The sequence below is a fragment of the Mytilus edulis genome, chromosome 8 (genome assembly GCF_963676685.1).
Source record: "Mytilus edulis chromosome 8, xbMytEdul2.2, whole genome shotgun sequence".
NCBI lineage: Eukaryota > Metazoa > Mollusca > Bivalvia > Mytilida > Mytilidae > Mytilus > Mytilus edulis.
The window spans coordinates 4,859,465-4,884,316 of NC_092351.1; the positions used below are offsets into that span (position 1 = coordinate 4,859,465).

At 33.5% G+C, this 24,852-nt stretch overlaps 2 protein-coding genes across 3 annotated transcripts in view; both read left to right on the forward strand.

Annotated features, from left to right (window-relative positions):
* Nucleotides 1–24,852, forward strand: part of LOC139484650 (sushi domain-containing protein 2-like) — a 50,255-nt gene that overhangs the window by 24,194 nt on the left and 1,209 nt on the right. The window contains exons 8-17 of one of the 2 annotated variants that reach the window (XM_071268480.1): nt 13,483–13,646; nt 15,158–15,445; nt 16,467–16,738; nt 17,506–17,664; nt 18,238–18,429; nt 19,234–19,370; nt 20,112–20,250; nt 20,777–20,998; nt 22,216–22,404; nt 23,252–23,325. In XM_071268480.1, coding sequence (XP_071124581.1) covers nt 13,483–13,646; nt 15,158–15,445; nt 16,467–16,738; nt 17,506–17,664; nt 18,238–18,429; nt 19,234–19,370; nt 20,112–20,250; nt 20,777–20,998; nt 22,216–22,404; nt 23,252–23,325 — 1,836 coding nt within the window. The remainder of the gene's footprint in view (nt 1–13,482; nt 13,647–15,157; nt 15,446–16,466; nt 16,739–17,505; nt 17,665–18,237; nt 18,430–19,233; nt 19,371–20,111; nt 20,251–20,776; nt 20,999–22,215; nt 22,405–23,251; nt 23,326–24,852) is intronic. The other variant, XM_071268479.1, reaches the window with a different exon arrangement.
* Nucleotides 597–9,437, forward strand: LOC139484652 (uncharacterized). The gene is made up of 5 exons (XM_071268482.1): nt 597–2,959; nt 3,612–3,739; nt 4,815–5,186; nt 8,032–8,272; nt 8,869–9,437. The coding sequence occupies exons 1-5, from the start codon at nt 2,527–2,529 to the stop codon at nt 8,994–8,996; spliced, it is 1,302 nt and encodes a 433-aa protein (XP_071124583.1). The 5' UTR covers nt 597–2,526; the 3' UTR covers nt 8,997–9,437.

Here is a 24,852-nt window from a genome sequence, read left to right on the forward strand (position 1 = left end):
GAATCATTCACTGAAGCATGACTGGATCGGGCCCCCTCTTAGGTCAGTCAGTGGGCCCCCACTTATGAAAATTCCTGGATCCACCACTGGTTTCTACAAAATTATAATAGTAAATACAAATCCAGATGTGCATGAAATGTATTTTCTATGTCTTTTGAAGTCAGAACTAAAGACTATTATATTTGTATTGACTATTGTGTTACTATTATGATTGTTGTAAATGTATGCATTTTTCGGTTATTAAAGCTCAGACAGCTTATGTTTATTTGTAATGTGACATGCCGACTATAAATAAAGCTTCGAATTGAATACACCTTATCGCTATTCCCGGCTGACCCGTCCGCTTGAACTTTTGACGTCAACAACAATCACTTTTCCATTGTGGCGTCAGACATTTTGTTTTATGACGTCAAAATTTTACGGGAACCTGTGTGATTTCCAGCAATGGCGGACAAATAGCGATAAGGTGTATTGAACAGATACTAACGTTGCCTTGACAACCTCCCCCCTTTTCTTTTTTTTTTATCAATTATCACTCCGGATCCGCATTCGATACTTGAACTCTTATAATCTCTCGTCTCTGTGTCGAGATTACATACACAAATATAGTTTGATGTATTTTGCCTAACTGTGCAGACCAGTGAATAATGTACATTAATATTTAAAATTAAAGGTACCCGGGTAAACACGGCTGATAGTTTGTTGTCAATGTTGGCTGGTTGGGGACCTGAGATTTAACTTTCCGTTCGTTGTGCATGCCAACACCACCGTGTGCTAAATTGTGTATAATGTTTGAAGTAGTGTTTAAAATAAGTTATTCTAGTTCAGTATATTTAACCTAAAAAGTACATTTAATATTTCTGTACTATTTTGCGTGGCTCACCGGAAGTTCTTCTTGATTGATACATGAATTGATGAAATAAAACTCCTGCATATATAGGAGCACCACATTGGTTGGCGATCGTATATCTTTACATGTAACATGGAACTGAATTTTGCGGATATAGTTCGTGTTTCAACTTAATCTTTGTATAATTTGTAAACTTGTATATTATGATGATTATGACTTACATTCACATTGTTAACATCTTCAACTATAAAACTGCGGGATTCATCAACAAGGTCAAAATTAGATGTTTTATCAACTCGAAGTGTCTGCACTTCATCAAGTGCATCATGCACTTCAAATCTGTCAAGTTCCTCCGCATTTTCATCAATACATGCATCTCCATATGGTCCTCGACGTTTTTTCTTTGGTTGGTTTGACATTTTATTCAGATATACAAACTGACGACACGCTAACATATATCTGCACGTGTAAACACTGGGGCTATAATGGGAGATCAATATACATACATTTACAAACGATTCTTCTGATTCCTTAGGACGGCAAAAGAATCAAAATTAAAAAAAAATCATTTGATATCCGCAGGATTTTAAAATATTCACTTCTCTGTTCACTTCTGGACTTGAATGTATATAAAACAATTTATTCCGAAATGAAGCATATAGATTGACCCTTTACTATGGCCTCCTGGACAGCACTGCATATTGTCTTGAAATTTGATAGCCCACGCTAGCGAGTTCCATCAGACATACAGATCGCCATTTTAAACTGTTAGACAATATTGTATTACAAACATTATATAGTGTATTATTCTTCAAGTCAGACTCAAACATCTACGGAAATGTTCGCGTGTATATATTTTAAAAAGGATTCCAGTATTGGTGTCGTGGGCCATAATAACAAAAACCTGAAAGTGTTATCTAAATTTGAAGAGAAAAACAATGTGGAGATGTACTGGAAAATTAATGGGAATTGTATCATGGGGAAGTTGTAAAAGTTCATGGTGAGTACGCAATTTATATGTTACACAAATAATATTCTATGCATTGTGAGTCGATTGTTTATATAAAACAAATATATAAATGCTAAATGCATGCTATAATCAAGGACGTATAAATAAACGTCCTTAATTGATGCTCACTCAGGCTCTCATACAATAATTGTTAGGACGATTGAAATAATTGAAAAACATGCGGAAGTTCATATATCTAATAACAAATATCCGATCGTCGAGGACTTAACTTTTAAAACAATATTTATTTACAAGGCCTTTTCGAAGATACGTTATATGAACAATTTTAAAGTTCCAGAACTGTCAACAAACGGAGCTTTGCAAGGTCCCCTCCCCATGTTTCATATTGATATGTTCCATGTTAAATTTTGAATACTATTGTTGATTAAATGCTGATTATATTTTGATATTTTATAACTTGAGTAAACAGTCTTCATCTAGGCAATTAACTATTACCGCATGATTATAATTTAAAAATACCGCCGGATCCCCAGCCAATGCGCATGCGCATACGAAATACAACTTCCTGTTTACATTGGTTTATCTTTGCTTTGTTACAGAAAGCGAAGATGTTATTGATAGTTTTGCTAAGAGAGCAAACTCTGCCATCAAGAAACTCAAGGCAGATGGGGCAGCTTCGCAAATTACACCCGAGACTTTGTTCGAAATGCCGTTAACAGAGGAAAAGGTTGGCAAGAGAAAGCCGAAGCCAACAGAAAGAAGTAAACTAAGTTTCGAACAAGATGGCACCTTCAGCCCTAAGAAAAAAAAGGTGGCAGATGACACAAATAGTTTGACAACCAATAAAAAGCCTGTTGCCCCTAAATCAAAGAAAACGTCTCAGCCCAAAAAACCACCAATGCCAAACCTGAAGGCAGATGAAAAAAAAGTTGAAAATGAAACTAACTTGCAGTCCGAGTTGGAGATGTCCAAAATGTTGGATCAGCTTTTCCCACCAGCTAGTCCGGTCATTGAAAATTCAGGCAACATCATAAAAGAAATTGAAAAGGGCACAAGTACGTCACTTTCGGAGACATGGTCCCTATGCACCCAGGCCTCAGCACATGAAATTGATAGTGTGGAGGATAAAAAAATTCCAGGTACAGTATTTTTACTAAAAAAATTGGATTAATGATAAATTTTTGTATCTGTGCTACAATATTATCAAGTCATTTCATTGATGCGACCTCTCTTAGTTTTAGCAATTACGAGTTTGAACATCAAAACATTTTTTATATAGATTAGACCGTTGGTTTTCCCGTTTGAATGGTTTTACACTGGTAATTTTGGGGCCCTTTATAGCCTGTTGTACGGTGTAAGCCAAGGCTCCTTGTTGAAGGCCGTACTTTAACCTAAAATGGTTTACTTTTTTATTTGTTACTTGGATGGGAAGTTGTCTCATTGGCACTCACACAACATTATCCTATATCTATTAAGTTACATGTACTAAGCTGTTGCCATTTATGCAAATAAAAAAGGCGGGTAATACAAAATGAACAACTCCCAAGGAAGACAAAACTGGGATTTCCATGGCTAAAATTAAATCATAAAACACATGTGGCTGTAAACATATCTTTTGTTGCATATATATGTTAATTTTTTATACTAGTATTAGAAAATATGTTTTTCAATACTTAAAATATAACTACCAGTGTAATTTTTTTCTTAATGCCTTTTGCCTCCATAACTTTTTACATTGAAGTCGGAATATTTTTACATCTTATTTACTCCATATCTGTCTTTATATTTCAGTTCCAAGTTCAGCAGTTATGAGCTTTTTTAAGCTTCTCATAAAACCAGAAGTGGTAAACTACATGAAGCAGGTTGTTGAACATTTTGACAGTTCATTATGTAGTCATGAAAACAATGAATGCTATGAGGTAAATAAATAATTATTTTAGTAGGTAAACAAACGAAATTTACATATCCTACAACTACTTTTCAATTTAAAATTGAACTAGATGTGTCAAAGTGACACCAATGGCCCGGTCTTTAAAAGTTGGAAAATCTGCAATTTGAATAACACAATAACATGATGGTGGTCTCTGTATCAAAAATCAGCTCAAAATCTGGAGGTGTATAGAAAAGCTGTAATTTTCAACAATTTACCAAAGGTCATAGCCAGTAATTTCAGCATTAGTTGGCCGAGCAAAAATCGAAGTTTAAAATTGATCTGTACTCATCTTGGTAAACTCACATGCCAAAAATCAGCCCAACATCTGAAAAAGGTCTGCATAACTGTGATTTTCAACAATTTATCACTGTTCAAAGCCCGTAATTTCGGCAAAAATATAGCATTTAACCGTTTAGAAAAAAACTCCTGTAATGGTTTTCAAATCGTACTGCATATAAAGCTCAACTGTGCCAAGCAATGATCTAAAAACTTTTGTGACAAGCTGCTTGACAAGTTTTTCAGCCTTAAAAGTAGAAAGATAGAGTTCTATCTGGGCTAATGATGTTGTTCTCGTATTATAACCAGTAATTCAATGAATAAACACAATGTTTGATAAATATCTTTATTAAAACATGCCCTTTTTATATTATCATATCACACGTCAAATGCCATTTTTCTAGGATTAGCACCCTGCCCTTTTGAAATCCTAGCTGGAACACTGTCACAGAATGATGGAATTAGGGACAAGGGTAAACCTATATGGCACCGACAACTTCGTTGCGGGGCAATGAAAATCAGCAACTTAGCACTTTAATCTCAAAAATAATTATTTTTCCAACATCATGTGCATAATATAGATAAAATAAAAGATGAAAGATAAAACTTTTTTTTCCTGATAAATATAATAAATTAATCAGGTTTACAAATGAATAATTAACAATAAAGAAATTTGTTCTTTGCTATAAATATGATATGTTCTGCTTATTTTTTTAGGTTACCTCAATGTATGGTCTATATTTTTATCAAAATCAACTGAAATTTTTATTTTGAATACATTGTAGGTTGTCAGTGAACTGAATGATAGTTTAAGAGAAACAACATATCATATTACAAACCTGGACAAGGAAAATATTGAAGAAACAACAGATGGACTGTTATCCATTATTCCTCCAAGCTCAACAGTGTCAATTCCAGGCCAGTGTTTCAACACAACACCAAAGCCATATGAGTTAGGTCCTACAAATACTGTAATAACTCCAGACACTACAAGAACATATCTTCAAAACCCTACCAATAATCAACAGATTCCTTCTAGTACATGCAGTTCAGCTGACAAGCAAACATTCACTCCAAGAAGGTCACCAAGAAAATCACCTAGAAAGTCTCTTTCTCAGGAGTACAGAGAGTCTCCTGGACCATCTAGTGAAGCATTGGTAATAATCATTTTCAATATCTAATGAAAGCAAAAAATAATAAATTGAATACCTGCCTAAGATCAATGACAATCAATCAGGACTTAATTTATTGACATTGAATAAAAATAGATGACCCTATGTAGCCAAAAGTGCTTTATGCCAGACATAGTTATGTCAAAAAAAGAACTCATCTGACACTGTGACACTCAAAAAGGCCAAATAAAGTACAAAAATAGATCTTTCCTATATAAAAAAAAATCAACGGTTTTGTTTAATACATGTACAAGTAATTATGTAATATAACACACCAACAATGAATCCATTATTACATGCCTTTTTCCATATTGGCCCTGGTATCATCCCGAGACTCCCATATCGGCATCGAGGCTTTAGCCGAGGGCCGATATGGGTCGAGGGATGATACCCGGTCCAATATGGAAAAGACATGTTATAATCTTTTTATCACATATTTAAGTTCTGCAGAAAAGAGAAAAAAGTTCAATTATAACAATTTAATGATACATAAAAGGTAAAATCTTAAACAATTTATTAAAAACGTGTCGTTCAGGATGCAATGACGTCACGTCATTAGGTACAGGGCACAATATGGATATCTCTTTTTTGCCCCGGGCAATTTTGAGGTTATTGCATATGCAAAACCTAAGGTATTCATAACAAATATGTGATAAGTAATATAACACACCAACAATGAATCCACCGAGCATTCAATGTCTTTATTACCATAACCAACTTTTACAATAACAAATATAGTTTGTTTACTTGTTCTTGATATCAATTTGTTATAATACAGTCATTAATACTACAACTCAGAAATTATTTCGAAGAATGTGACATTAGGTTGTCATTGCAATAGTTTAAACTGACATTTTTTAATTTTTTTAATATGAATTAAACAGGATTTTTCTCAATATAGCAAAAAATTATAATCACATTTTAGTGTTAAGTGACAAAATCGCAATAACAAATGCATTGCAATGATTTCTGATTTTACAGGATAACTTAATGTTTGTATTTTGCTCTATGATAAAGCTGTATTAGCTAACCTTTATTTACTTTGATTCATGTCATTTTGTCTCTAATAGAATACTTGTCCCATTTGCAATGCTACCACATCATTTTATTTATATTTGTATACATGTATCACATTTCCAACTCTATACATTTAAGTTAATTTTCAATATTTAAGGAGGTACCTAACACTACAGGGAGATAAGTCTGTAAAATCAGCTTAACGCGTTGTTCAGGGAATTTCAAGCTTGTCAATGATCAAAACTAGTGTTTGTTAAACTGCTATATTCTAGCAGTGTAATTTTTCTGATAAATTGGTTGGTTCAATATTTTTGAAATTTATTATATTTTTGTGAAAGGGTCAAAGTGAATATATATCAAAGTTTTATGAAAATTAAACCAATCAAATTAATTTTAGTGAAGGTATTGTGTACCACCTTCCATGTATGCGTTTGATCCAACAATGTTACCTTTTTAGCTCACCTGGCCCAAAAGGCCAAGTGAGCTTTTCTCATCACTTGGCGCCCGGCGTCCGTCGTCGTCCGTCGTCGTCGTCGTCCGTCGTCGTCGTCCTGCGTTAACTTTTACAAAAATCTTCTCCTCTGAAACTGCTGGGCCAAATTTAACCAAACTTGGCCACAATCATCATTGGGGTATCTAGTTTAAAAAATGTGTCCGGTACCAACCAACCAAGATGGCCGCCATGGCTAAAAATAGAACATAGGGGTAAAATGCAGTTTTTGGCTTATAACTCAAAAACCAAAGCAATTAGAGAAAATCTGACATGGGGTAATATTGTTCAACAGGTCAAGATCTATCTGCCCTGAAATTTTCAGTTGAATCGGACATTTCGTTGTTGGGTTGCTGCCCCTGAAATGGTAATTTTAAGGAAATTTTGCTGTTTTTGGTTATTATCTTGAATATTATTATAGATAGAGATAAACTGTAAACAGCAATAATGTTCAGCAAAGTAAGATCTACAAATAAGTCAACATGACCAAAATGGTCAGATGACCACTTTAGGAGTTATTGCCCTTTATAGTCAATTTTTAACCATTTTTCGTAAATCTTAGTAATCTTTTAGAAAAATCTTCTCCTCTGAAACTACTGGGCCAAATTTAACCAAACTTGGCCATAATCATCATTGGGGTATCTTGTTTAAAAAATGTGTCCGGTGACCCGGCCAACGAACCAAGATGGCCGCCATGGCTAAAAATAGAACATAGGGGTAAAATGCAGTTTTTGGCTTATAACTAAAAAACCAAAGCATTTAGAGCAATCTGCCATGTGGTAAAATTGTTTATTAGGTCAAGATCTATCTGCCCTGAAATTTTCAGATGAATCGGACCACCCGTTATGGGGTTGCTGCCCCTGAATTGGTAATTTTAAGGAAATTTTGCAGTTTTTGGTTGTTATCTTGAATATTATTATAGATAGAGATAAACTGTAAACAGCAATAATGTACAGCAAAGTAAGAACTAAAAATAAGTCAGTATGACCAAAATAGTCAATTGACCCCCTAAGGAGTTATTGCCCTTCATAATCAATTTTTAACAATTTTCTTAAAATTTGAAGATTTTCAATAACATTTTCCACAGGAAGTACTATTATAGATAGAGATAATTGTAAGCAACAAGAATGTTTAGTAAAGTAAGATCTACAAACACATCACCATCACCAAAACACAATATTGTCATGAATCCATCTGTGTCCATTGTTTGATATTCACATAGATCAAGGTGAGCGACACAGGCTCTTTAGAGCCTCTAGTTTCAATATTTTAAGTATAATCTTACATGTACATGTAACCTAAAGAATTTTTGTCTTATTTCAGGATTCTCATGACACTCTCCTAAAACTGTACCCAGATGTGAAAATTAAACCTGACAAGCTTAGTTCAGCAATTTCTGCAACTAGGAAATCTAACAAGCCAGGTTACGCTCTGTGTTACAACTTAATTGCAGGGGTTTTTGGCTCACAGGAACTTGCAAATTCAAGAGGACAGGGGCTTACTAAGGCAAAAGAAGGCGATATAAGACCCGTCTTGGACAAAAACAAATGTACAGCAATTAAAGGTACATTATACTATATATTTTTCTAATATACATGACATGTATATTAGAAAAATATATAGTATAATGTACCTTTAATTGCTTCCAAAACGGTCATATATTCCGGTCATTTGTATAATGTCCGGTAAAAGACCGGCTGGGCAAAGCATGAAACGGTCATATACTTTTTAGTTTTCAAGGCTTTTTCGGTCATTTTTACATAATTCACGATCGTTTTGACCCAAACTTTTGCCTTTAACATCAACACATTTCCGGTCATAAATGTGATATGATGATTAATTACTATCAAAACAACACCTAATCCAATACTTTCTAATTTTAATCGAGGCTAATTAGTAGTTGGACAGCTGAAATCTACCTGTTCAGGTGACAGGTGATCTATGTTCAGTACAGCACATGTCATGTGCATGATTTGTAAAATTGTGGTTTGTAAGAGATTTTTCTTCTTCAGGCAACCAACAATCAATCAATTTTCTTCAGGCTTATCTAAGCCTACTTGAAACAATATTTTTTGTAAAGTTAATTCTTTTAATGATAAAAAAAAATGAACTCACATTTTCTTAGTTAAAATATTAAACTTCAATATATATTTTTTTCAGAGTACACGTTAAGATGGTGCAAGAAGAACCAGAAAATATTACCTACAGAGGCAGAAAGGAACAATTCCTTCACTGAACAAGTGTCCCACTGCAGAAAAAGAATAAAAAAACAAATGCAAAAACATTGACACTGCATCATCTAATGTGTTTCAAAGGGACATTTTGATTTTGATTATTAATTATCTTGTCAATATGTACACATACATGTAGATTTAAAAACATTCTGTCAATCTATACATACATGTACATTTAAAAACATTCTGTCAATCTGTACACATACATGTACATTTAAAAACATTCCGTCAATATGTACACATACATGTACATTTAGAAACATTCCGTCAATATGTACACATACATGCATGTACATTGAAAAACATTCTGTCAATCAATGAATAGATACATGTACATTTTAAGAAAATATTCTGTCAACTTTTTTAAAACATTCATCTTTAAGCTGTTAATTTTGGATAGTCAAATCACATGTATAAATTGTATATTTAGAATACATATATCCATGAATGTAACCATCATTAATAAATTTGATCAGCTTTTGTATTGCTGGAACCTATTAAAACCATTTTGTGATATTTAATGCCTGCAGCTGTGCACCAGGATTTTTTTAGCATTCAGTTGTCCCCCAGAATTTTTTAAGCAATCATTTGTACGCCAGGATTTTTTACGCCTTCACATCAGGATTTTTTACGCCAGGATTTTTTACGCCTGAAAGTTACGCCTGGTTTTTGCCATTATTTACGCCTGAATTTGTCCAGGCGGACTCATTTACATATTACGCCTAAATTTACGCTTGGTTTACGCCTCATGTACGCCTAATTTACGCCTGGTTTCCGCCTGGTTTCCGCCTGGTTCTTAAATGTCTTTAATAAAGGAGTTACGCCTGGAAAAAATCAAAATTTACGCCTGGTTTCCGTGTGGTTTCCTGGCGTCATAGTTCGTACAGGAAATAGTGTGTTAAAATTACATTGTTAGGCAATCTATATATATATATAAAACGTCTGTATAGTAGTCAACGATTTTCCCCACGAGGGCGCTGGATCGTTACGAGTAACGATACATGTACACAATAAATAAATTATATAAACGCCTAAAAAAGTGTACACAACAACTTCAAATACAAAAAAAGGTAACTATAAATGTAATTATTTATAAATATTTCGGATAACAGATATCCTTCGTCAGTCAGATTCTGATGTGAAATGAATCATCTTTGAGTCTCGTTAGATTAAACTTTTACTAAATCTTGAATTATATACAATAAAAAAAGTCAAACCGAACATCAGTAAAGACGCTTGCACCATTCTAAAAAAATGTTAACATGACATAGGTTAGATGGTTTATTACAACAGATAGCTCATATATATGCTTTAAATACAAATAATAATGTGCGATTTGAACTAGCACAATTCTAAAACTGTATCGGGAACGACAATTATGATGGTATAACATGTATACGCATGATAACGTCTGTAAAATTACCAAATAGACAGCACTGAACGATCTAAATATTTGAAATTGAGAGTAAAGTAGTTACAACAGAGTCTGAATATTTAAACATCGTGAACAAACGGCCGTAAAAATGTAATAATATTTTTTTACTAAGTATAACTAGAAGAACGTGGCTAGGTACTTATACATCCCTCAAAAAATTAAGCAATTTAAATTGGTATCTTCAACAAATGTATTTAACAAATGAAAAAGGTTAAGAAAAAGAAACAGAGACTGTAATAATAAGTTATATAACCTGAATGTGAAGCACTACACGGAGTCGAACTACATCTTTTCATTTATCCCATTTGGTGCCAAAGTTGTTAATTTTCGTATCCAAAATCTTTCCCGAGCGAGTCTATCCTCCTTAGACCAAGCAGAGTTGTGGTCAATGATTTTAATGGTCAGTCGATTGAGATCTGCCTTAGTGTGGCCAGGGGATCTCAAATGTCGACTGAGAGGGAGGTCTGGCTTGCATTGGTAGTCGATACCCTCTCAGTCGACATTTGAGATCCCCTGGCCACACTAAGGCAGATCTCAATCGACTGACCATTAAAATCATTGACCACAACTCTGCTTGGTCTAAGGAGGATAGACTCGCTCGGGAAAGATTTTGGATACGAAAATTAACAACTTTGGCACCAAATGGGATAAATGAAAAGATGTAGTTCGACTCCGTGTAGTGCTTCACATTCAGGTTATATAACTTATTATTACAGTCTCTGTTTCTTTTTCTTAACCTTTTTCATTTGTTAAATACATTTGTTGAAGATACCAATTTAAATTGCTTAATTTTTTGAGGGATGTATATGTACCTAGCCACGTTCTTCTAGTTATACTTAGTAAAAAAATATTATTACATTTTTACGGCCGTTTGTTCACGATGTTTAAATATTCAGACTCTGTTGTAACTACTTTACTCTCAATTTCAAATATTTAGATCGTTCAGTGCTGTCTATTTGGTAATTTTACAGACGTTATCATGCGTATACATGTTATACCATCATAATTGTCGTTCCCGATACAGTTTTAGAATTGTGCTAGTTCAAATCGCACATTATTATTTGTATTTAAAGCATATATATGAGCTATCTGTTGTAATAAACCATCTAACCTATGTCATGTTAACATTTTTTTAGAATGGTGCAAGCGTCTTTACTGATGTTCGGTTTGACTTTTTTTATTGTATATAATTCAAGATTTAGTAAAAGTTTAATCTAACGAGACTCAAAGATGATTCATTTCACATCAGAATCTGACTGACGAAGGATATCTGTTATCCGAAATATTTATAAATAATTACATTTATAGTTACCTTTTTTTGTATTTGGAGTTGTTGTGTACACTTTTTTAGGCGTTTATATATATATATATATATATATATGTGTGTATATATATGTGTACGTCTGAGTCAGTGACAACCCTACAACAGATGTATCCATCGGATCGCCATCAATGATGGTGATACATGGCTGTGTACATAATGTATATACAACTCGTCTAAACATCAACCCAACAAGGTTAGATCTGTAAATTTGCTTTTGTTGGGTTGATGTTTAGACGAGTTGTATATACATTATGTACACAGCCATGTATCACCATCATTGATGGCGATCCGATGGATACATCTGTTGTAGGGTTGTCACTGACTCAGACGTACTTATGAATATAATTATTTTCTGTGACTGTATCTTACATTAATTTGTAGGATCCTTTACTATAGATAATTTAGCTGATCTGTAACAATAACATCTTCATGCCTTATGTATCATGTACTGTAGTACGCCGCTAGATTAAAACTGACGTGGAAAGGTAACACATGGCCAGCGAAAGCTCTTTTTAGAGAGCCCAGGTGGTCGTGTGGTCTAGCGGGACGGCTGCAGTGCAGGCGATTTGGTGTCACGATATCACAGTAGCATGGGTTCGAATCCCAGCGAGGGAAGAACCAAAAATTTGCGAAAGCAAATTTACAGATCTAACATTGTTGGGTTGATGTTTAGACGAGTTGTATATATATATATATATATATATATATATATATATATATATATATATATATATATATATAACAATTCAAAAAGGGTTTTCGGATAACAGATATATCTAATTAGATATCCTTCTTCAATAATAGCACGATGTTAAATGAATTATGTCAATATATATTCAAACTGAGAAACTATCAACATCTTGAAATTTATACAATTTAAGCGAACACCACAGACGCTGGTACAATTTTAAAATTTCCAAACACGGCGCAAAGATCACAAAGATATGCCAAATAAAAATAGTTATTTGCGAAGTGAACTGACACAACTCTAAATTTTCAAAGGTTGTGACGAAAAGCAGTTTGATAATGATAGAAGAATAAAAACAGCACAAACAACATTTTCCAAAAGACCAAAAAAGTGAAAAAGTATATTCAAACAAAACGCATTTGACTAACAGGTCGAACAACTGATGTTCTTTAACCCTGCTGACTGCCATTGGCGATTGCCAAATAAAATTGATCACAAGATGTAACAAAATGGATCTTAATATAAATTTAATACTAAACAGAAAAAAATTAACTTGTGGTCACGATGTTATGCCACAAACATACGGTGTCAATATTTTTTTAGTACACCAGATCCAGATTTCGACAATAAATGTCTCTTCAGTGATGTTAGGGATCGAAACGGTATTTGGAAGGCAATATAAAAAGTACCCTCATTTTTAGAAAAAGTACCCTCATTTTTAGAAAAAGTACCCTCATTTTTAGATAGACTCTTGAATGTTAAGAGTCATGCAGGATGAACGGATCATATAAACCGGAGGGAAAATATGATACAAGCCCAAACGAAAAAATATAAACGAGTCTAAATTGAAAACTACGTTCAAATTGAAAACTACGTTGAAACATAAAAATATATTATGTATATATTATGTATATGCTCGGAAACGGGCCCTTTAGTTGGATTTAATAAATATTCTTATTCTACCGCGTTATGATACTTACTTTTATGAGAATTGTAAGAGATCAAATACGTTTATTATTTTTTTTAGAATAGATGCAATGAGATTAAAAATACCTTGTTCAGCTTTTTTAAAAGCATAATTTTGACATTTCAGATAACCTGGTCCAATCTAAGAAATATAGGAACGATTCGAGCATCCACTGGGCAGTTTACATTTCAGACAAGTAGTATAACTTGTATAGGTTCTATTTGTGATGAGTATGAAATTGGAATTGTAATGGCTGAACTTCAAGACCAAAAACAGGCTACATTCTTCAGGTATGAAGCAATTTAGTAGCATATATTCTTTTAACCGAATCAATTTAATTAAATATCAATTAAGCAAAGTGAAAGCTTGATTCGTGACTTATATTGGGACCTAGGGGGCAGAGTTGTTTAAAAAAAATGATTATTTTTAATTCTATCTTATACATTTGTACATTTCATTGGTCTAATTATACGTTTTCTCTATTTTGTGAATTGTTATATAACATGAAAATGACTTTCCTTTTTGAATTTTCCTTGTCATATGTGTAACATTTCGTTACCACCGACCTCATTTACACAGTGATATACATGATCATCGCAAAAGTTGTAAAACCTATTGAAGAAAGATTGGAAAAGAATCAAAAGTACTTGCATTTTGAACTTGATAGTTTTATTTTTCTCTTATGTAAAAAGGATCTGAAAAGTAAAATCACAAAAATACCGAGGAAATTTCAAACAAAGTCTCAAATGGCAAAACCAAAAGCTCAAACATATGAAACGAATAGATAACAACTATCATATCCTTGACTTGGTACATGCATTTTCGTATGTAGAAAACGTTGGATTAAACAGGTTTAATTTTTTTTATACACATACATTCACCGTTTTTTGGTGAAGAAAAAAGCCAGCATTTGTTTTTAAAGACTGCCAGTCGTCTTAATTCTATTATCAATGGACTAATATATAAATAATTTCGGTTAGTAGTTACATAGATATTTTATACAATTCATACAGAGCCTTTATGTTTGGCTACAACGATTACACCAATCGTCGCAGTATTGTTCGTGAACGAGTTGAACACTTATCTTTATCTGTAGCTACATGTGTATGTGGTATATATCAATACCCAGGTAGAGGAAATGTCAAAACAGGGAGTTAGACTAGAGCAAAAAAGTATTGTCATGACATTGTTCCAGAAGGAGTCTTGGTGTGCAGTTGATCGTTAGTCGTACCAATTAAGTGATTAAGGAGTTTACCTAGCGACTATGTTGTTTATATACATTTTGAACTAGTATATATCACACGAGGATTTTCCTACCTGAGTTTGTATAAGTTGTCATATTTTATAACTGCACTCTTTAATGGAGGATTTATAATTGTGAACGATTTTAATTAATGGTAGAATGATCTGAGTAGGATGCCAGGTTTTATGAATTTCGAACAGCGGTATACTAATGTTGCCTTTAATTAACATATATAATGGTAGTGTCCAATATTGAGCGTTGTTGCTCAGTCTTTTAATTTCTATGTTGTTTCTTGTGTACTATCATTTGTCTGTTTGTCTTTTATTATATTTAGCGTTGTCAGTTTATTTTCGATTTAAGAGTTTGACTGTTCCTCTGGTATCTTTCGCCCCTGTTTTTTGCAAACGTTGTTTATGTTTGTTATAATACTGTCTCGGCATATACAAGTATTCTGCTCGAATACGACATCAGTTCTGCTAGCAGGAGTATCTAAAAAAAGTTATGTCCCACATTTCATAATAGTGAAATAGTTGTATTATAACTTTTGCACATTTTCAGATCTATTATAAGTAACGTAATAACACTTGGATTTTATGTTAACAAAGCCATGGTCACGAAGCTTGGTGACAATTGGCCGAGCCAAAAATGTAAGACTTGGTATGATCAGGACAGGCGAGATATGAGTTGGTTGAACAGCTTGGAGGATTGTCCTTGTACACTGGTACAAGCACTTAGTGATATTGGACGTTTTCAGACTGATTTTGGGTGTTACCTGTATGATAATAGTACCAGTAAATGTAAATATCACGTGGGAGCTGTGCATTGTGTTCGATCAGTCCAACCGTCGTATGTATATATGTTATAGTTTATAAGTAAAGAATTGTACCAAATAAGCAAAACTGTAATCAGTTAAATAAATATATGAATATTGAGCAGCAGTATTCTTCTATTGCCTTTATTTATTAATCAACGATTGATAATGTGTGATGTTTCTTCAAGTTCAGGAGTTGTGTTGATACCTCACGAAATTTCTTTCAAATCTTTTAAATGATAATTTTACAATAAGCCGAATGAAATGTAAACGACTGCTAGAAAATACAGAACAAACTAGTAATAAGAAAACTAAGTAACATGAACAATTATGTGTTCAACAAGACGGGTGCCACATGTGGAGCAGGATCTGCTTATCCTTCCGGAGCACCTGAGATCACCCCCTAGTTTTTGGTGGGGTTCGTGTTGCTTAGTCCTTAGTTTTCTATGTTGTGTCGTCTGTACTATTATTTGTCTGTTTGTCTTTTTTTTTTTGCCATGGCGTTGTCAATTTATGAATTTGACTGTCCCTCTGGTGTCTTTCGTCCATCTTTTATATATTGGTTAGTTTAAAAAAGAATAACATCAGTTTATCCTTCGAACACAAGCAGAAACATAGACATACACAATGTTGTTTTAATTCGGCAAAGTATAAAGCATTGACACATAAGATCTTGAGAGGTGTTATTATCAAATGTATAATCTTTAACATATACAAAAAATATAACAAAGAATCATGCATATATAAAACATACAATAAAACCGAAATTAAAGATTTCTCGTTAGCTTGTTTAAACGTTTAAATTGGTCTTCCATTGTTAGTTTTTTTTGTGATTTGTTTTTATGTAAAGCGCATTTGAACCGACGTAGCCTGTTTTTATATAATGCTTTACCATCACTTTTCTAGGTTGGGGACGGGACATCTCCTACAAACGTTTTCAACCCGTCACATATCAATTAGTATCCAGACAATAGACACAAGTACAATTATTTAACACTTTAAAGGCAAACTTGCTTTGTTCTAAATTCTTTTATTACTTTTGAATTATTGCATCAGAAAGACCGGTTCCGGCAACCAGTGCTGTTATGATGCCGGAGGAAATCTTAAGTACTCATCTGATAGTTTCCAAGGCAGTACGCCAGACAGAAGTCATGCTTGGGGTGCCTATCCATATGGTAGATTTGACCTTGTTCCTCACATGTCCCATTGGCTTAAAGATGTTGTGACGTTCTACCAATGTTGTTTGTGGACTGACTACATAGATTGTGATTATTACATGGATCAGCGATCAACCCGGGATTGTAAAAGCTATAATCCACCAACACCAGGTACAAAAACGTTAAACAAGCATTAGTGCTCAACTACCCTATGATTACTACAAGTAGTCCGTTATGCACTAGTCAGCGTAGAATATAACTTTTTAGGCAAGTTGTCTGTATATTCTTTTTGCCTATAGTCTTTATTATACTTGGAAACATATAAGTTCCGTGACAACATGGTTGCTTAGATTTTATGGGAGATAAATACAAATGTCTCTACTACTAAAGGAAGAGACTGATATCACTGAGCCGCATCTCCTCTGAAACCATACAGAGTCAGAAATATTTGTGATATGACGTACAAATGAAGTGTATTGAACTTTCTTAATTTGTCTTTGAAACAATCTTTTACCACCGAAAACGCCAATTTTGGAGAACATATCCAAATTCGGAGACCATTATCGACCTGTGTGTTATATGCTTTCGCGTATGCTTAATCGACGACTGTCCTAAAAATAAAAACTCTTTGATTCAACGCTTGCCCAATTGTACCGCGATTTTGTGGGCATCTTCTAGTAAATATTTAACTAAAATGTATTGTTTGCAATATAGGATAAACAATTAGCTGTTATTTTCTATCCTCGTCCGTACGTTTTCTATTGATTCAGAAGTATTTTAGTACATGTAAATAATTTGTATTGACTGTTGGTATATCAATTTAGTTCATTTTGGTGTGTTTTTATGAGTGAAATCCTTTACCTTTTTCATTGATTAATAATGCATATATATTCGACGTTTAATCTGTCTATGCATCATTTATATTTTTTTCTATACAGCAATGGTTTTTGGTCAAGGTCATTTTGAAACATTTGATGGTATGTACCAACGAATGTGTGGTCCTGGAGATTTTATTTTGATGAATACTACATTACCTGATGGAAGTGTTGTGACCGTTCAAGGACGATTTTACGAAAACGTTTTTCCAGAAATTTTCGGTAAGCATTATAGTAATATAGTTAACACAAAGCGTGTTATAATCATAACTTATATTAGAATACTTAAAGCAAATTTGTAGACACAAATTTCCAATTGGAGTCTATTGTGTTAAATAGAGATAACCATATTACACACCATGTATCCTTCTTGAGTTCATGTGAATCCTTTAGTTTTGTTTGTTGCCTTGATTTGTCTCTGCCTGATTAATTTGCGAATATCGGTAAAAAAAATATTGTCGCCTTAATTTATTTCTTTTTGAATTGTTTTCATTCTTTCTTCGCTTATTATGGAATGGAACAATTTTGATGATTTTATCCATACCCATTGCTGAATAAAAAAAAAACATTTAGTAAAGACCATACATAGACATTGATATAAGGCCAATGGAAATTGAATGTACCATTAATAAACAAAAAATCAGATATAATCAAAAGAACAGTTTGTATGTACATGCAGGGCTTCTAGCGAGGATTCATGTTTATTATTTTTTCTTTTGTTATTACAAATACATCGACATGTATACCACGAAAATGTAATAGTCTCTATTTACATATATGATTATTTTTCTATAGGGGTAGGAGGTAATACCTCTGTCATGTTAACCAATGTAGGAATTCGTGTTGTTCGTGGTGGTTCTACGGAGACTGTAGAAATAAGACTAAAATTACCATCAGCAGACAGGAGTGCACGTAACCTTGATGTTCTTGTCAATCAGCAGTATCATGTTTTCGAGGATAAACAAACTTTCTGGCAGGACTTCAACTGTGAGTTCATCTGTATTGATTATTGAACATCTCATACTTAACACTACATGTTTGTAGTATCCATTATACATCGAACGATTTTAAACAGTAAATTGTATTTGCAAAACTTGTGGTTTGAGTGAAGATTCACATAGGCACAGCACACATAATTTGGAATCCAATTTTGTGAAACATGCGGACTAAGATTGATCGTAAGTATGCTGAATCGTTCATGGCTTACGTTCAATCTTAGTCTTAAGTATTTTTGTGAAACCGACTCCAGACCACTCGATAAATGATATCATCGTGGACTGTTAATGCTATTATCTTAAGATAGTCGGTTTCAAAATTTTACAATATGTTCAAGAGTGTTTATGTATGTGGTCTTAATTTCTATTATTCCATTATTCAAGAGACCATTTGCCAATTACCGATTTGATTCAGTTATTACATATTTTTAAACAAATTACTTTGTCAATCGTAGACTGGTTTTTATCCGGACAAAATTGGCATTTGCTAATGCAAATCATGTTGAATTGAAAGTGATGTATCGGAGGTTTAGCTAACATTTCATGATAAATAATTTCTGAAAATTATTGTAATAAAAAAATTTGAAAACCTTTAAGATTCCTCACATTACACACATGTAAATTTGCTCTTTTTACTATCTCTCCGTTGTAAATGAAAATTAATGTCACTCTTAAGGGAGAATTACTGAACTGATAAGATATGAAATACCATAGACTATCTTTTTCATTAGAATTGTTATTGTTTATACATACTCATTTTGACAATTTGATAATTATGTTACATTCGCTCTGTAAGATTTCAGTGTGGTGAATACAGATGAGACAGGTATGGAATCCAACTTCACTGTCATTCTACAGGATGGACTTGCTATCCAAGTAGCTGATTGTGACAGAGTATTGTGTGTTGTAGTTGTCGCACCACCCTCCCTTCAGGTATGTCAAACAGATTTGTCAAAAATAAACTACATATCAGAAAGAAAAGAAAAACAATTTAATATACCAATATTTAAAACATAGTCATTATTGATGTATCATTGTCATGTGTTTGCTTAGTTTCTTGAGTAACTTATTCTGGCATCATTGTTACAAATATTAACTGTGCTTATAGTTGTGTCTTTGTTGATTCTGCATAGGCTAGATGCATAAGGGATAGTTGTGATCTCGCAAAACATGTTGAACTTCGCGTATTTTTGCGGCGGACCCAAGTCAGGAGCCTCTGAGTTTTTTTTTTTTATTTCTTTATGTTTTCTAATTGAATTTTCTCGCTGTGTTATGCTAATTGGTCGAATCGCTGTCTCTTTGTCACATTCCCCATTTCCATTCTAAATTTATTCAGACTCTGAAACAAACAAACATCGTTATTTCATGCAAACATTTAATAGGAACACGACAATCTAATTGATAAATTATCAGTGTATGAAAAAAGACACCATAAGACAAATGTATTTATTTATAGAGAAACATAAACATATTTTGTTATCATTGCATGTGGTACATTACAAATGAAGCACAACACAGCTGGATCAAATAGTTTGTGTCTAAAATACAGAAACATTATGGTAGCTGCCATTGTAAGAGAACGAAGCTCACATTGAACATGTTTTGATAGATAGGAACTCATTTTGAAAGCAGTTTCAAATATTCATATCCACAAGATCTGTGATATATTTGCAGGGGAAAGTACAAGGTCTCCTAGGAAACTTTAATGGAAATGCTACAGACGACCTACGTAATGTCAATTATACAATTGCTGCACAGATTGATAATAACTCATTGGATGATTTAACGCTTTATCAGTTGTTCAAATACCCATGTATGTATCAGATACAAGTATTGCTCTTAAGGCAGCAGCACCAAAATTGCGATATTGATGTGATACATCATTCGCAGTTAACTCATCATTTAACAATTTCTAAATTTTGTTTTGATTCCGATTTACTGATAATATGTTAATTATGATGTTACGTCATTGTCTCAGGTTATGAGGAGGGTTTACGCCTGCTGACACGTCTAACGTCGCCACTTTCTGTATGTGCTGGTTAAAATTTATGAGCCTGTAATTCTGCAGTTGTGGTTAAAAGCCGTAAGGTGAACTATATAACTGTTATTTTAAATGAAAAGGATCCGTGTTGAGTGTACTTTGGTTTACTTTTACATATTATGACTGGAATGAAGATCTAGAGTTGTCTCATTAGCACTTTCATAACTATTTGACTAATGGCGAAGAGCTATCCCAATGACAATCATAACACATCCTCTGATTTTTGTTATTTACATCCGTACAAAACTTTATTTTGACAAATTTGCTATCATATACAATCCTTCATATTGTTTTATAGGGGCAACACAAGAGATGGACAGCATATTACCAATCTATATCGCGCCAATTAATGACCCACCTATTTGTTCAGTAAAGCAGCCACAGAGAACATCTCTTCAGGAATGTAACAACAATAAGCCGTGTATGTTTGACTATACAGCTATAGGTAACAGGGAAATAGCATTGAAATCTAAAGCAATGTCTATGAGAATTCATGAACTACGACGTTTCCTAGCTCCAGGTAAATATTTTTTTGGTTAAATCTTATGTATATGGTTGTTTTTGGTTTAATCATATTAAATTGATATCAGTTAGCATTTCCTTTGGCAATTTTTGTAATATATTGAAAAATCAAAAGCAAATTAGTTTTTAAAGTTTTGAACGCCAGAGAGTACCTAACAGACACGTTCGCCTATTCTCTTGGACTAATTGCAACACATTGTGGTTCTGCACTACAGAACAAAACACACTCTTTTATGTCACGTCTATTAAAAATCAATTACGAAAGTGTGTTATTTCAAAATCAAAATGTACAATGAAGATTTTAACTATAATTATGTAGAAGAGATGATACTATTTAATATCTTATAGTTGATCTGTCTGAAATAATATTCTGTGTTTACCTCCATCAGTAGAACTCAAAACCATATTTCTAACTATGATATTCTATTCTAAAATGGAAAATACAATAACAGAAATTGAATATGTCAAGAATGTGAATAGAATAGAAACATTGTAAATTAAAGCCTATCTACTCATAAATAACAATTTCGCTAGTTTTCGAAATTCCTCTACATTCAAGACGTTTTCGTATAATATTAACGGTAAATAGAAAATGTCTTATATCACAGAAAATAATTTATTTCTGTATTACGTCAATACTAACATTGTCTTATCCGTGCACAAACCCTTTTGTCTTATGTGGAATTAATGAGAAATGAAAAAATAGTTCAACTTCATAGTTTTATGTGTATTTATATTACGTGGTTTGATTTTCATGAACATGTCTGCCCTTGAAGCAAACTAGGCTTTTGGTGAATGCCTAATTTGAATGAGATGAGTCTTTTAAATTGATATTTTATGTTGTGATGTTACAATATTGTTTCAGGTTAGGGTCAAGGTTGGCGCCTGTAATATAAAACGTTGAGTCAGGAATCTATTGATCAGTGGTTGTCGTTGTTTATGTGGTTCTGAGTTTGTCGTTTTTTATAGATTATACGGTTGATTTTCCTGTTTGAATGATTTACACAAGTCAATTTTGGTGCCCTTTATAGCTTTCTGTACGTGTGAGACAATCCTCAATGTTGAAGGCCATTCTTTGGTCTATATTAGTTTACTTTTAACAAGTTGTCACTTTTATGGAAAGTTGTCTTATTGGCATTCATACCACATATATAGAAAAAATATATTGCTTCATCCAGTATCAAGCTTTAATTTTGGACTTTTCATTAATTGTAGTTAGGACTTGTGGACTACTAAATGTTCCACGAAGTATTAAGAGTAAAACGAATTACTTACTTGGACAGACAGTTACTATAGATAGTTGTAGACAGGGGCACTTACAGGGTGATACCATGACATACAGATGTTTAGCAACTGGTGAGACTACTCAGGCATGGTCTCCTTCGGTCAATGCCAAATGTTCAGGTAATCACTAATTATTGTTTTCAAATTGAAATTATGGAGGTGACAAAATGAATGTTAAATGAGGAGGGCTGTGTAACAGAAAGGGGGACGAAAGATACCAAAGGGACAGTCAAACTCATAAATCTAAAACAAACTGACAACGCCATGGCTAAAAATGAAAAAGACAAACAAACAACAGCACACACGACACAACATAGAAAACTAAAGAATAAACAACACGAACCCCACCAAAAAACTAGGGGTGATCTCAAGTGCCCTGGAAGGGTAAGCAGATTCTGCTCCACATGCGTCACCCGTCGTGTTGCTTTTGTGATAACAAATCCGGTAAATAGTCTAATTCGGTAGGTCACATTCATGAAAGGGAAGGGAATTGTAGTTATGACGTAAGGAACATATCCGATATCATTTGTGAAACGGTTATTCCATAACGGTCAACCAACTCGTAATGACGTCCGTAAAATTTACTTTAAGGGATGATTTCAAAAGTGTATACAACCACATTAACATTTATTGATAAGAATAAAGAAAATTATTTTTAAACTGGAAACCAATTATTGTGCTTGCAAATCCTGTTTTTCAATTTCATAAACAGATAACCACCTTACTAAGCGAATATTTAAAATCTGAATTAGTTTTGGACGCATGCGTGTTTAATTATATGATGGAGTGCAACTTTGTTCAATGGAACACATAGCTCGTTCTCGGAAGCAAATTGTCCACTGGTTAAGAAATTAAATCAACAACATAAAATTTTGTATTTGATTTGCATCCATAAAAAGTTTGGAAGGATATTGAGACCAACTTTTGAGCTCGTTTTCTTTTTAAATATTTGTACATAACATTACAGCTAAAGAAGAAAAGGCTAACGCTACTCTTTTAATTGGAATTATAATTGTTGTTGCTGCTTTCAAGAACTGGTGAGTAAGTAAAGCCTTCGTATTTTATAACTTTAGAATAAAATCTTATAGACGATAGCAAAATGAATGTTCAGCAAAACTTGATTTTGAACGATAATATCCCTGCATAAAAATATTCTCATAATGAGTTATAACTGAATTACACTTTGAAATGAAATGGAAACAAATTGAGAATCCTAGCAAGATAGAATTGTGACTGCAACATGTCAGGTTTCTTGTAACAAAAAAAGCTTAGTCATATTTTGTTAGTTATTTGTGTTTTATGAAGACAAACAGGTTGATGTTTTATTTGAATTTACTCCCAACGTGCAATTAATCGACATGATGTAAATCTGAACTTATTGTAAATACTCATGCTTACTGTAGTACTGTACGATTATATATTGCCTTCGAGATATATAAATATAACTGGTCTAAACATCAACCCAACGATGTTAGATCTGTAAATTTGCTTTCGCAAATTTTTTGTTCTTCCCTAGCCGGGATTCGAACCTATGCTACTGTAATATCGTGACATCAAATCGCCTGCACTGCAGCCGTCCCGCTAGACCAACACGACCACCTGGGCTCTACAAAAAGAAAGCTTTCAGTGGCCGTGTGTTACCTTTCCTCGTCAGTTTTAATCTAGCGGCGTACATGATATATAAGGCATTGAGATGTTATTGTTACAGATCAGCTCAATTATCTATAGTAAAGGATCCTACAAATTAATGTAAGATACAGTCACAGAAAATAATTATACTTATAAGTACGTCTGAGTCGGTGACAACTCTACAACAGATTTATCCATCGGATCGCCATCAAGGATGGTGATACATGGCTGTGTACAGTATGTATATACAACTCGTCTAAACATCAACCCAACAATGTTAGATCTGTAAATTTGCTTTCGCAAATTTTTTGTTCTTCCCTCGCCGGGATTCGAACCCATGCTTCTGTGACATCGTGACACCAAATCGCCTGCACTGATCTGATCTGCAACAATAACATCTCCATGCCTTATATATCATGTACTGTAGTACGCCGCTAGAGTAAAACTGACGAGGAAAGGTAACACACGGCCACTAAAAGCTTTATTTTGTAGAGCCCAGGTTGTAGAGTGGTCTAGCGGGACGGCTGCAGTGCAGGCTATTTGGTGTCACGATATTACAGTAGCATGGGTTCGAATCCCGGCGAGGGAAGAACAAAAAATTTGCGAAAGCAAATTTACAGATCTAACATTGTTGGGTTGATGTTTAGACGAGTTGTATATATATATTAACTATATTGGTGAGGTTTAGTTTCTGTCTTGTTGATGTATTCTGAATTCTCCTCTTTAACACGCTTATATGAATTATATTGCTGAGTTTTATACTTTACCAGGTGTTGAATAAAATTTTGGCAATTAGAAAATTCCTGTAGATATCTTTAAAACAATAATTCTTCAATTTTCTGTCATTTGTTTTCTGTGTGCATCTCCTTCAGCTTTTAATGAGACAAATATAGAAAGGGGAAGTTTATAAACTGCCAAAATCAAATGTCATCAACCAAA

Bases quoted from the DNA above. Each gene is read 5' to 3' on its own strand.
- LOC139484652 (XM_071268482.1), top strand. From the start codon at position 2,527: ATGCCGTTAACAGAGGAAAAGGTTGGCAAGAGAAAGCCGAAGCCAACA. The intron at 2,960-3,611 runs GTACAGTATTTT...TTTATATTTCAG, and splicing joins GGAGGATAAAAAAATTCCAG to TTCCAAGTTCAGCAGTTATG. The intron at 8,273-8,868 runs GTACATTATACT...TATTTTTTTCAG, and splicing joins CAAATGTACAGCAATTAAAG to AGTACACGTTAAGATGGTGC.